Source organism: Dendrobates tinctorius, unplaced genomic scaffold, assembly GCF_039654945.1.
Source record: "Dendrobates tinctorius isolate UK_male_01 unplaced genomic scaffold, ASM3965494v1 ptg000063l, whole genome shotgun sequence".
NCBI lineage: Eukaryota > Metazoa > Chordata > Amphibia > Anura > Dendrobatidae > Dendrobates > Dendrobates tinctorius.
The window spans coordinates 8882172-8895631 of NW_027361731.1; the positions used below are offsets into that span (position 1 = coordinate 8882172).

At 44.6% G+C, this 13460-nt stretch overlaps 1 protein-coding gene across 1 annotated transcript; it reads right to left on the reverse strand.

Annotated features, from left to right (window-relative positions):
* Positions 1-456: 456 nt before the first annotated feature.
* LOC141093955 (uncharacterized) lies at positions 457-12868 on the reverse strand. Its single transcript, XM_073579632.1, has 7 exons — positions 12861-12868; positions 12098-12308; positions 11789-11968; positions 11583-11706; positions 11402-11499; positions 11113-11203; positions 457-2483 (listed from the first exon to the last, which is right to left on the reverse strand). Exons 1-7 carry the CDS (start codon positions 12866-12868, stop codon positions 1297-1299), a joined length of 1899 nt encoding a protein of 632 aa, XP_073435733.1. The 3' UTR covers positions 457-1296.
* Between the last annotated feature and the right edge of the window lie 592 nt (positions 12869-13460).

The following is a 13460-nucleotide window of genomic DNA, read 5'->3' on the forward strand; positions in this document are numbered from 1 at the left end:
TAGAAGGGAGACGGTCATTTGGAGAGGGGGGTGGCCCGGAGAGGACAACTGCAGGACAGGACGGCAGTGACTAACGGAGGCCTGGGGTACCGGACGGCTGGACAGCTAAGAGTGGGTGTTACAGCGGGCAGACTCGGTCGGGGGAAGCGCTGTGGCCGTGGGCCTAACTGCAGCCACAGTGAAGGAACCCAGAGGGTTAACACCCACAAGAGTAGGAGGTGGTGACCGGTACCCGGACCTGGGAGCAGCACCTGTCATGTCGGCTGTGGATGTCAAGAGGACACCCAATAAAGTTGGACCTGATTGAACAGATTTCTGTGTCCGTCTCTAGTCTGTTCCGCAGCTGAAAGGGATCACACCCCAGTTGGCACACGTACTTACATATACACACACTCGCTCTCCAAGCCTCTTATTTCTACGGGTTTCATCGTCCTCACCAAAGATGACTCATCAGGAGACTGTTTAATATTGATGTATATTCAAGCCAGACTAGACAAAGAAAACCCGAAAATCATGTATCATGGAATCCGAAACAGTCAGAAAACTAGCCACATATTGGCAGACACAAGACTATATACTTCGTAAGTTTATAGGCCACTCCAGTGGCGGTCAGTCTGGAATAGAAAGTACAGTTAGGTTCATATACAGTATATTTGGACAGAGACAACATTTTTCTAATTTTGGTTCTAGACATTACCACAATGAATTTTAAACAAAACAATTCAGTTGCATTTGAAGTTCAGACTTTCCGCTTTCATTTGAGGGTATCCACATTAAAACTGGATGAAGGGTTTAGGAGTTTCAGCTCCTTAACATGTGCCACCCTGTTTTTAAAGGAACCAAAAGTAATTGGACAATTGACTCCAAGGCTATTTCATGGACATGTGTGGGCAATCCCTTCGTTATGTCACTCTCAATTAAGCAGATAAAAGGCCTGGAGTTGATTTGAGGTGTTGTGCTTGCATTTGGAAGGTTTTGCTGTGAAGGAAACATGCGGTCAAAGGAACTCTCCGTGCAGGTGAAATTTGGAAAATTGTGAAATTTTCATAATTTTCGCCAAATTTCCATTTTTTTCACAAATAAACTCAAGTCATATGAAAAATTTTACCACTATCATGAAGTACAATATGTCACGACATAATGTCAGAAACACCAGGATCATTGGAAGCGTTCCAGAGTAATTACCTCAAAAAGGGACAGTGGTCAGAATTGTAAAATTTGGCCCAGCTATTAACGTGCAAATCACCCTTGGGGGTAAAGGGGTTAACAGAATTTTCAAGTAAAATATTTCCCACATTAAGAAAATGAATAAGAACCTGTGTGGGTTCTCTGGTGGCTATCAAGATTTGATTTCCGGTTAAAACATTTCCCACATTTTGAACAGGAAAAAGGCTTCTCCCCTGTGTGAGTTATCTGGTGTCTAACAAGGTGTGATTTCAATACAAAACATTTCCCACATTCTGAACATGAAAAAGATTTCTCCCCTGTGTGGGTTCTCTGGTGGTTAACAAGATTTGATTTCTGTGCAAAATATTTCCCACATTCTGAACATGAAAATGGCTTCTCCCCTGTGTGGGTTCTCTGATGGGTAACAAAATTTGATTTATGTGAAAAATGTTTCCCACATTCTGAACAGAAAAAAGGCTTCTCCCCTGTGTGGATTCTCTGGTGCTTAACCAAAGCTGATTTTTGTGGAAAACATTTCCCACATTCTGAACAGGAAAAAGACTTGTCCTCTGTGTGAATTCTCTGGTGACTAACAAGCTCTGACTTCTGTTTAAAACATTTCCCACATTCTGAACATGAAAATGGCTTCTCCCCTGTGTGACGGCTCTGATGTCTAACAAGATGCGCTTTCCGGTTAAAACATTTCCCACATTCTGAACAGGAAAAAGGCTTCTCCCCTGTGTGGGTTCTCTGGTGGTTAACAAGGTGTGTTTTCTGTGCAAAATATTTCCCACATTCTGAACAGGAAAAAGGCTTCTCCCCTGTGTGCGTTCTCTGGTGGTTAATAAAATTTGATTTATGCGCAAAATGTTTCCCACATTCTGAACAGGAAAAAGGTTTCTCCTCTGCGCAAATACTCTGGTGAGTAACAAGCTCTGACTTCTGTTTAAAACATTTCCCACATTTTAAACATGAAAAAGGCTTCTCCCCTGTGTGAATTCTATAGTGGGTAATAAAATGTGATTTCCATGTAAAACATTTCCCACATTCTGAACAGGAAAATGACTTCTTTGCTTTCAGAGCAGTTTGTTTTGTAATGCTTATTTTGTGACTTTGATTTTCCTTAGTAGTCGGTAATGAACCAGAAGATGGGACCTGTTTCATAGGATCAGATGAAAGATCTTTGCTGTGAAGGGATGATGGTATGTCTGGAGTAACAGCAATCAATTCCGTTGTATCTTGTAGGATCTCAAGATCATCAGATTTAAAAATTGAAGATGTCAGCTGTCCCTCTGTGCTCCTGGTACAGTCATCTGCTAAGATAAAAAAAAAAAATAATTTTGTTTAAAGTGAAGGTGCCACCGGTTTGCTTATGGTTTGTTTTTTTGTGAAATTAAGCTTATAATAATAATTAAAATGTGTTAATGCAATGTTTGCAATCATTTCTATATGAAATTATTTACACACACATATATTAAATATATAATTACCACTAGGGGGAGCATTTTCCGTTTTAGACCTCAAACAGCTATTGTAAGACTTACCAGCTTTACTGATAGCTGAAAAATCATGCTCCATATGTGTCTCACTCATCATACTACATCTCTCTCCCCATCACACTCCATTTGTGTCTCTCTCTCCCCCATCAGTTTCTCTCAGCCACACTATATGTATCTTACCCCCCTCCATTCTGGCCATTCAATGCAGACCTGGAGTTCCTTCCTATCTTACTAAGGGATGAGTCACAGCTCCTGCCTCCAGCTCTTCTCCTGCTTTTCACTCCTGTCAATCTAGGATCTGTTGTGAAGCAGTAAGGGTGAGTGCACACGCTGCGGATTCTGCTGCGGGTTTTCTCCCGCGGAAACGCAGGTAAATCCGCAGGTAAAGTGACCTGCGGTTTTGCTGCGGTTTGGTCTGCGGTTTTGCCCTGCGGTTTCACACCTCTACTTATGTTAAAGGTGTGAAACCGCAGCAGAATCCGCAGAAACAATTGACATGCTGCGGAAAAAAACCCGCAGCTTTTCCGCAGGTAAAAAACCGCAGCGTGAGCACTGCGGTTTTGAAAACCCATAGGCTAACATGGTGAAGTACCATGTCTGCGGAACTGCTGCAGTTCTGCAGGGCCAAAACCGCAGCAAAACCGCAGCGTGTGCACATACCCTTATGCTTCTGTTAGCAGATCCTAATGACAGGAGACAAAGTGACAGCCGAGGGTTCCATGAACATGGCAGCAGAGCACTCCCACTACTGTGAATAGTGCCCAGCTCACAGCAGTGAGAGTTGCCTTAGGATACATAGGGTCGGAGTCCATCTGTTATCTCCTATGACCATGGGGTGCCCTATTATGGCACTGATAGTGTCCTGCTGCTACTGTGATAGCAAGATGTCAGCCCTCAGTGCCTTCTTTAAAATCCTATAACACACGAAATGTGTGTCAAATGCAATCAAAACTTGGTTATAAGCTCAGCATGTTTGGCGGCATTACATTGATTTATTAATGATCTTCAAACGTGGTACCTTCCCTTTAATAAAATATCCTCGCGTTTTTATATTTTTGAACATTTCTACTTTTACGGTCCATAAATATGGCAAGCTATGTAAAAAACTTTATTTACCAAGACAATTACAGCTCACAGTCTAATAGAAAACCTTATTGGATGAACCAGTAGTGTGTGGTGATCAACTGTTTGTTCATTCTGCCTCCCAAATATCGAATAAAAAGAAACCAATCAATGTTATGTAGGCAAAAATAATACCAATTCTCATCTCACAAAAAACAAGTCCCCACTCAGGTCCATCATCTGTCAATGGAGACACAGAGGTTCCCACACTATTAGTGGCTCAAAGGCTGTTAAAAAGCAACAAGGTTTCTATAAACCGATCCAGCAAAATCCGCTCTCACTTCGGAGTCTTGCAGTGTGCTCAAACAACATTTAGGATCCCTGTATGTAGCAATATTATAGTGAGAAGAACCCACTTAATTTATGGTGTGTGTCTCCTGGAGAACAATCTGGAAACTATGTGTTGGGTGATAAAATGGCAAATGTGTAATTTTCACTCTCCAACATCCACTGTGTGTTAATTTCCGGAAAGTGGCTGTGGAGTCAAAATATTCAGTCCTCCTATAGATTATAACCCTCAGTGAATTAATTTATAAAATGGAATCACTTTATGGGGATTTTGACTATTCTGGTTTTCTGTCATTTAGTTATATTAGGGCTCCTGCATATGGTGTGTCCAATCTCATCTGGGATCTGTTCCTGGTGTCCAGCTGGAGTAATCTGCTCCCTACTTCAGCCGATTGGAAAGTACCACACCCTACTAAAGCTCAAAGCATATGGCCGGAATCTGCCAGATACAGCGTTGTTCTCCTCTGGTTCAGTCCTCTGTTCCTCAGCTTGCGGCTTGTGTATTTGTCTCCTGTTGTGACCGTGGCCCGTTTACTGACTACTCTTGTGTCTTCTGATTCTGTATTCTGTCCTTCTGGTTCTGACCCAGCTACCTGACTATTCTTCTTGCCATCTAACACCACAGAAAAGTAGGTAACACCATGGTCCAAGCCTAAGGGTCCTGTGTAAGTCCAGATCCATGTAAGGCTGGTTTCACATTTTCATCTGCGTGCGCAGCATTTCATCTGCATAGATCTGCATGAGTCACGTATACCTATCTTTAACATGGTGTACACAGGGGCATGCATTTCCATAAGTTCGCATATGTCTGCTTACGCTTGTGTTGTTTTTTGGTGTGCGGTGGGGTCTGGCGAACGCAAAATGTTGCATTTTTGGAAGCTGCAAAACGCCGCCAAATATGCGCAGTCCTGAGCATCCGGATGAGTGCGTCAAAAAAAAAAAAAAAAAAATCGCATTACTGTCTATGGGAACACATGCGTACACAAGGACATGCATGCGCATACGTTCAAAATGTAAATAGAAATCCCATGAGACACGCCCATTTTTGTCTGAAGTCATATCGAACGCATGCGCATAAACAACGCAAAAGCATGCAAAAATGCATACAAACCCAGCATCTTTTGGCATCACGCGTAAGATGATGCGGATAACAAACGCTGCAAGTTTGAGTCGGTAGCGTATCATCCACAAACACATGCAAAAACACATGTTTTCGCAGTGTTTTTTAACCGCATCATCTTAAGTATTTTGCAGAGAAACACTTCTGGGCCATAGAATGCAATCGCGTATGCCGGTGCACGCGCAATACTACTTTTCGGCTTTGCCCACAGTTAGGCAAAGCCTTCTGCGCACGCACAAGGTGCTATTTGAATGCACATGCACGGAAACTGTACGTGATCTGTGATATTCACAGAAAGGAAAACGTAAAGCAAGGCGTGGGGGGGAGGGAGATGGAAACTAAGCCACACCCATCGGCCCGGACTGACCATATTAACATACAACGTGGGAGGAATAAACAACGTATTTATGGATGATACATGGAGAGTCAAGGGGTATCAAAAGAAATTGTGTAATGCATACTGTAGGTAACACTAAATTGAATATTTTTACCTGGTAGCCCAAAAAAGTGGTGACAGGTTCCCTTTAAATTCTATAAATATTAAAATTACATCAATACATAAATACTACTGGATAATTATGGAGCACCCGCGCCAGGGGGTACTCGGTACCAGGCCGGTTTTTAAGGGGATGTGTCACGGCAGCAGTAACCCAGTCCGTGGCCCTGGGTGTGCAATGAAAATGATAAGGAGATGATAAAATTTATGAAAGATAGTTTGTGACGCCACCTGTGGTATTCTGCAATTAGATGTTAGCCGAAGCTGGTTGAAGAGACTGCTGGGACTGTTGATGATGCAGCAAAGCTGTTACAGCTCTCCACAGGTAGTGCTAAGCCACAGGGCAGTAAGAGTGTAAAATGATGGTGATGATAGTTGTAGTGCAGGGCTGAGAAGCAGCAAATAAAGATGAGGACACAGAGGGGTGTAGTCTTCACACTTTTACTCACAGTTTGAGGTGCAGACCAGGGCACTGACTACAGATGATAATGAAAATCCAGCCAGCCTGGAAGCAACTTAGAATCCACTAAGCCTGATGGGTTGGAGGCCTCCATTCTGTGCTGTCCTATGAGGTTCTTGCTGCCTAAAGCTATGCTCAGTCCTCTGTTCCTTAATGTTCTTTAGTCCATGCCTGTATGGCAGGTAGCTTGAGCCTTTTACAGGTGTCACTCCTTCATGGTCGCTACGGCTCTGGTATGCTGCTGTGCCTTCAGGTGTGTGATGGGACCAGGAGGCTTGCAGTCTCCTGCCCTCTGGATTTGGCTGCTGGGACAGTTGTACCTGTGCAGCCACGGACTGCGGCGTCCAGTGTCAAGTGCTCTTCCCTGGGGTGAGCTTGGTCACAGCTCCAATCCCCAGGCTTTCCTAAACTTCCACTTTCCTCTCTCTTTACTCTGCTCTTGGGACGAGCTCCTCACAGCTCCTGTCCCTTGTACAGACTCCCAGAATGACTAACCCTGCCTCCAGGCCAGAACTAATAAGGAAGCTTTTCTGAAACCAGGTTTTGAGCTCCTCCTTCTGGTCTGGAGTCAGGAAAGGTGTTGTATGCTGGTGTTATCTGGCTAGGGAAACCCTCCTTGCTTCCAGGCTTGACATCACCCCCTGTAAGGGAGGCAATGCCACTGTGGCAACCGGACTCCTGGGATCCCACATTTACAAAAGAATGGGGACACAAAATCATGTCATATCACGTAGTGCACTGGTGCCTTATCAAGCTATTTGTATTAAAGAAACCATGAAACAGTATCAGGGGTTACACTCCCCAAATATGGAACAATAGTCACATTAGAAAGCCATACCCTAAAACAAGCAAGATAAGGTATGGCTATCCTCTAAGAATATTAGGTTGAAGATAACCTCGCTAAAGTTGGGTCCTAGATTAATTGGTCCGTATGAGATTCTGGAGGTGGTCAATCCAGTTGCCTTCCGATTAAAACTCCCTCGGTCTTTCCGTATTCCTAATGTGTTCCACAAGTCATTGTTGAAGGAGTTTATTCCCCCTGCTCTGTCTTCCTTGCCCCCGCCTCCTTCGGTGTCTATTGAGGGAAGCTTTGAATGTGAGGTACAAAGGATCATCGATTCCCGAATAGTCCAGAATTCCCTTCAATATCTGATACATTGGAAGGGGTACAGACCTGAGGAACAGTCCTGGGTCCCAGCTCATTCTGTAAGGGCTGATCGGTTGGTCCGGTCCTTTCATCGGAGGTTTCCTGGGAAACCTGGGGGTCCGGTTGTCCCCCTTGAAGAGTGGGTACTGTCACAATCTCCACACTGTTCTTGTCTATCATGTTGCTATTGTTTGGAGGCGGTCAGTCTGTTTTGTAGTACTGGGTCTGTGTTGCAATCATCTGTGTTCACTTCCCTTGATTAATCTTGTACTTAAGCATGATAGCTCCTGCATCCAGTGTCAGTCGTACACTAGCTGCTGCACGTGTAAGACTGATCCCTCTGTGCTCTGTGCCTGACCAAGCCTGACTTTATTCCCTTTCTGGACTTGGACTCTTTTTTCCTGTGACCCAACTCCTCTTTTTCCTGCTCCCTGTAAACAGTCTTGTCTTTCTGGTTTTCCTGACCCTGGCTCGTGAATTGGTTTGCGTCTCTAACTACCCCTTGTACTGCTCTATTTCTTGGACCTGACCTCGGATTGTTTGACCTCCCTTTACTTGCAGTAAGTATTATTATATTATATTACTTTCTGTTATTGCAGTCTCTCTCCACTTCTGGGACTAATTATTACTATAGTGACTGGCATCACAGTGACTGGCGTTACTGGGCACAATCCTGCTGATAGGCTCACTTTAAATTTAGATCTAAAGCATTTGGAAGAGGTGATGGAGAGCTTTTTTAAGACTATCAGGAAGTTACAGACTCACATAAGTGAGGCAGGCCGATCCCAAAACAATCAAACTATCATACAGAATGCACAGGTAAAAAAAGACATAGAATAACAAATTATGTTGCATCCACAACAATGTAAATATGAGGGGAGAACTACAACACTAAACCAGAGTTGCACTCATTTATGGAGGACTAAGAGTAGAGAAAGTATTAGCACTCCTCATTTCAGGAGAGATTGTGCAGGAATCTGAATTCCTTAGGATCGAAAACCTAATGGAATTTATGGCGTGGAATGAATCCATGAAACCAGGGCTCGAGCCATGCCAACACAGCTGCAGGCATGAGTAAATGTATATTACAGCAATCAGTAAAGCCCCCGTTACACACTGCGATATCGCTAGCAAAATCGCTGTAAAGTCACCGATTTTGTGATGTTGCAGCGATATTGCTAGCGATATCGTTGCATGTGATACTTACCTCCGACCCGCTCCCCCGCTGGTTATCGCTGATCGCGCGAGAAGCTGTTGGAGCATTCCTCGTCGGTCACTTCCTGCGGCGCTTCCTGCTGTGACGACGAGCGACGCGTGGAGCCGGGCGGGAGGACGCAGGATCGCCACGTCTGACAGGTAAGTAGCGATCCCCGTCCCCTGCGATGTCGCTGGTGAGATCTGCCTGAGTGGCAGCTCACTAGCGACCACCCAGCGATTCACCAGCGATCCTGACCGCGTCATATCGCTGGTCGGGATCGCTGGTGAGTCGCTAGGTGTAACGGTACCCTAACACACAGCTTAGAGATACATCATGGCACTGGTGTAATGTTTTTATGTAGTTTATCACAATCCTCCTTGAAATTAGTTAGTTTTAATATCAATTGAAAAGTCAGGCTAAAGGTAAACTCTGTTGGTATTGCACAAAAATTAACTTAGCCTCACTGCACATTTAATGTTGTCAATCATAAAAGCAAAGTTTAGCCAGAAAGACTGGACCTGGTCTTGTAGGGACCATATGAGCATATTAAGCAGCACAGAAGGGAGAGAAGGTAGATTCATCCAGTAAGAGATCAGGGTTCTAGGAAGCCAACAGCAATATTGCCCTCCGCTTTCTCTTACAGACCCATCATAATACTTTTCTTCAAGTGATTTTCTAACTTGTCTGCACATTCTACTTATGCTGTCATTTGGCTTTGTAGTTTACAGATCTGGGCAGGTAACGGTCAGAGTCTCCTAATCCTAGAGGGAAGGTGGATCTTCCAGGTGGTAAGTTCTATAGAAAAGGGTTTAAAATGCCCAAAGTCATTTGAACAGTTTTGGGTAGAGGAGAATGTTGTAGTTGGCAGGCAAAATGGTGAACATGGTAATACGGCCTTCAACCTATCGCCATCTTCTGGTACCTTCCCTTCTGCCTTCAAACATGCCACCTTCACACCCATCCTCCAAAAAACAAACCTTGACCCAACTGCTATGCCCAGCCATCACCCCATATCACTACTTCCATTTGCTTACAAACTCCTTGAGCAGCATGTCCATGCTCAACTTTCCTCCTTACCTCTGATCTAACGCCCCTCCTTGACAACCTCCAATCTGGTTTCCGCCCCACCACTCCACCAAAACTGCCCTGACCAAAATTACTAATGACTTACTCACAGCCAAAGCAAACAGACAGTTCTCCATCCTCCTCCTTCTCGACCTGTCCTCTGCTTTTGACATAGTCGACCACTGCCTACTGCTATAGATTCTTTTCTCCCTTGGCATCAAAGACCTTGCCCGGTCCTGGATTGCCCCATACCTTTTTGACCATACATTTAGCGTTTCCCACTCCCACTTTACCTCCTCATGAAGCCCTTTCTCTGTTGGAGTCCCTCAAGGCTCTGTCCTGGGGCCCCTACTTTTTTCCATCTATACCCTTGGCCTAGGACAACTCAAAGTCCCAGGCTTCCAGTACCACCTGTATGCGGACGACACTCAGATCTATCTCTCTGGCCCAGACGTCACCTCTCTGCTGTCCAGAATCCCGGAGTATCCATGAGCTATATCTGCCTTCTTCACCTCTCACTTCCTAAAACTCAATGTAGACAAAACCAAACTCATCCTCTTTCCTCCATCTCGCGTATTTTCCCTACCCGATCTATCTATTATGGTAACCGGCATCACGATCTCTCCTGCACCCAAAATCCGCTGCCTCGGAGAAACTCTCGACTCTGCCCTGTCCTTCAAACCGCACGTCCAAACGCTTGCCACCTCCTGTCGCCTCCAACTCAAAACTCAACCCAGAATCCATCCCTTCCTCAGCCCTCAATCTACTAAAACTCTTGTGCATGCCCTCATCATCTCCCGCCTTGATTACTGCAACACCCTCCTCTGTGGCCTCCCAGCTAACTCTCTTGCACCACTCCCGTCTGTCCTCAACTCTGCTGCCCGACTATTCCACCTTTCTCCTGGCTACTCCCTTCTGCAAATCCCTCCACTGGGTTCCAATTCTAAAAACGAATCCAGTTCAAACTACTAACACTGACCTACAAAGCCATCCACAACCTGTCCCCTCCCTATATCTCTGAACTAATCTCCCAATATCTTCCCTCACATAATCTTTGATCCGCCCAGGACATTCTACTCTTCTCCACTTCGTTCCTCACACAACCGCGTCCAAGATTTCTCCCGAATATCCCTCATCCTCTGGAATTCTACGCCTCAACAAGTCCGATTATTCACCACCCTCAGATTCTTCAGATGGAACATGAAAACCCATCTCTTCAGGAAAGCTTATAGCCTTCAATAACCATTCTGCCGCCTCAACACCACCAGAGCTGATGCACCTTCGACCTTCTGTCTCTTCCCCATTATCCCATAGAATGTAAGTCCGCAAGGACAGGGTCCTCTCCCCTCTGTACCAGTCTGTCATTGAAAATTTATTTACTGTAAACAATATCTATAACTTTGTATGTAACCCCCCCTTCTCATGTACAGCATCATGGAATTAATGGTGCTATATAAATTAATAATAATGACTAGACCACCAATAAAGCAGCCACAGCTGGCGACTGAGAAGAATTTGTGACTTCTCTGCATTTAGCAATTACTACTCACCTGGATAGTCATATGTAGGAATCTCCTCTTTACACCACTCATCACCCCTCACATATGTCTCTGTAGTATTAATATGGGTCAGATCTTCAACCTGAAACAAATATTGTAAAAGTCACAGACAGATGGAGAAGTGCCATCTATGATCAGCTCTAATCCTGCCATCTCCATCGCTCTTACTACACAAGTATAAAACATATAATACTGGTGGATAAAACAAGACTGAGCACAAGACCTTCAAAGCCGTCTACACATCATAGAGGAGATCTCATGACACCATCTCTCCATCTACCTGATTATCCTGAGAAGCACTGGGATCTTCTTGTTTATAGTTCTGTGGAAGAAGAGGCCGGAGACATCTCTCTAGTGTTGTCATCTTACTGGCTAGATCTGGAGGAAACACATACAGGGACTGAATTCATTCTTTACATACAGATAATTATAGGCTGTGTGTATTTAGTCCTGTCTATTACCTGGTGATGTGAGGGGCTGGGGAACCTCCATCATGACGTCCTTGTACAGATCTCTGTGTCCTTCTAAATACTCCCACTCCTCCATGGAGAAATAGACAGCGACATCCTGACACCTTATAGGAACCTGATACATACAATGATACCATCATCCCCCGATCCCCTCATAGCATTACTGTATAATGTCCCAGCATTCCCAGCAGTGTCACCTCTCCAGTCAGCAGCTGAATCATCTTGTAGATGAGTTCAAGGATCTTCTGGTCATTGATGTCCTCATGCATCAGGGGGTGAGGTGTAGGCCCCGTGATTGGGCTCAGGGGTCTTCCCCATCCCTCAGACACAGGGTCCTGACAGCGTTCACTAGAGGTCTTCTTCACTACTGTGTAATCCTGGTTATGGGGAGACACATTAATAAATCTCACTACAGACATTTCCAGAGTCCTCACTTCTCCAGTTCTGTCCATCTGTTATTCCCATAGATAAGAATGATGTAATGTGACGTCATCAGAATCTCTCACCTCTCCAGTAAGTCGGAAGAGGATCTCTAGGGTGAGGTCTAATATCGTCTCCACCATCTTGTCTCTGTCCATATCCATCTTTGATGGGTAAATCAGGAAATTTCTCTTATATATAAGATCTTCACTGAGAGGATGTGATATTGTAGAGACCTGAATGAGAAGAAGATGAGCCGATGTAACATCATAAAAATCCTGTGTAATAATACAATTACTGGAGATAATAAGGGAAACATATGATAATTATAATTTATAATTTCCTAACTAAAAAACGTTGGTTCTAAAATTGTGCTGATGTAAAGTACACATGTGGGAAATGTTAATTTTCAAGTACTTCTCTGTGATTTAAGGGCATGAAAATTCAAAGTTGGAAAATTGCAAAATTTTCAAAATTTGACAAATTTCCGTTTTTTCACAAATAAACGCAAGTAATATCAAAGAAATTTTACCTCTATCATGAAGTACAATATGTCGTGAAAAAAAAAAATGTCAGAATCACCGGGATCCATGGAAGCATTCCAGAGTTATTACCTCATAAAGGGACAGTAGTCAGAATTGTAAAACTAGGCCCGGGCATTAACGTGCAAACCATCCTCGGGGGGGTAAAGGGGTTAAAGATTTCTCAACCTGTAACATATCTTTTGGGATTTATTTGATTAAATGTCCATACGGCCTACTATAAATAGGAGAAACTACACAACCTGTCAAAGATAGAATTTCGAAACACAAGTCCGCAATCGGGTGTAAAAATCTCCTTTTCCCTTACCACACCATTTCATCTCTGCAGGACACAATGTCTCACAATTAAGATTTCAGGTCATCGAGCATGTACCCCCGCCCACCAGATGTAGGGGTGATCGCGTACGCATCCTGACACAAAAGGAGGCATTCTGGATCCATGAGCTACAAACCCTTTCTCCTAAGGCCTGTTTCACACTTACGTTTTTTGTGTCAGTAGTCATCCACCAAAAAGGCGGAGAACGGATCCGTAGCCGTGGAAACACCAAAGGGAGCCACCGGACCGTTGGTGCGCCGGGATCTGCTGATGCGGGGAAAATTAAAAGGAACTGCGCTGAAATAAAAATACCGCCGATGTCGCAGGAAGAGGCCGGGCTATCGCGGGAATGTCCGCGAAGAGGGCGGGCTATCGCAGGAAGAGGCCGGGCTACCGCGGGAAGAGGCCGGGCTATCGCGGGAATGTCCGTGAAGAAGAGGGTGGGCTATCGCGGGAAGAGGTCGGGCTATCGTGGGAATGTCCGCGAAGAAGAGGGCTGGCTATCGCAGGAATGTCAGCGGCAAATGGTCGTGATGAAGATGTTGGGTCGCCGCAATGTTGTTTGGGATATCGGCAGTCACGCGGTGAGGA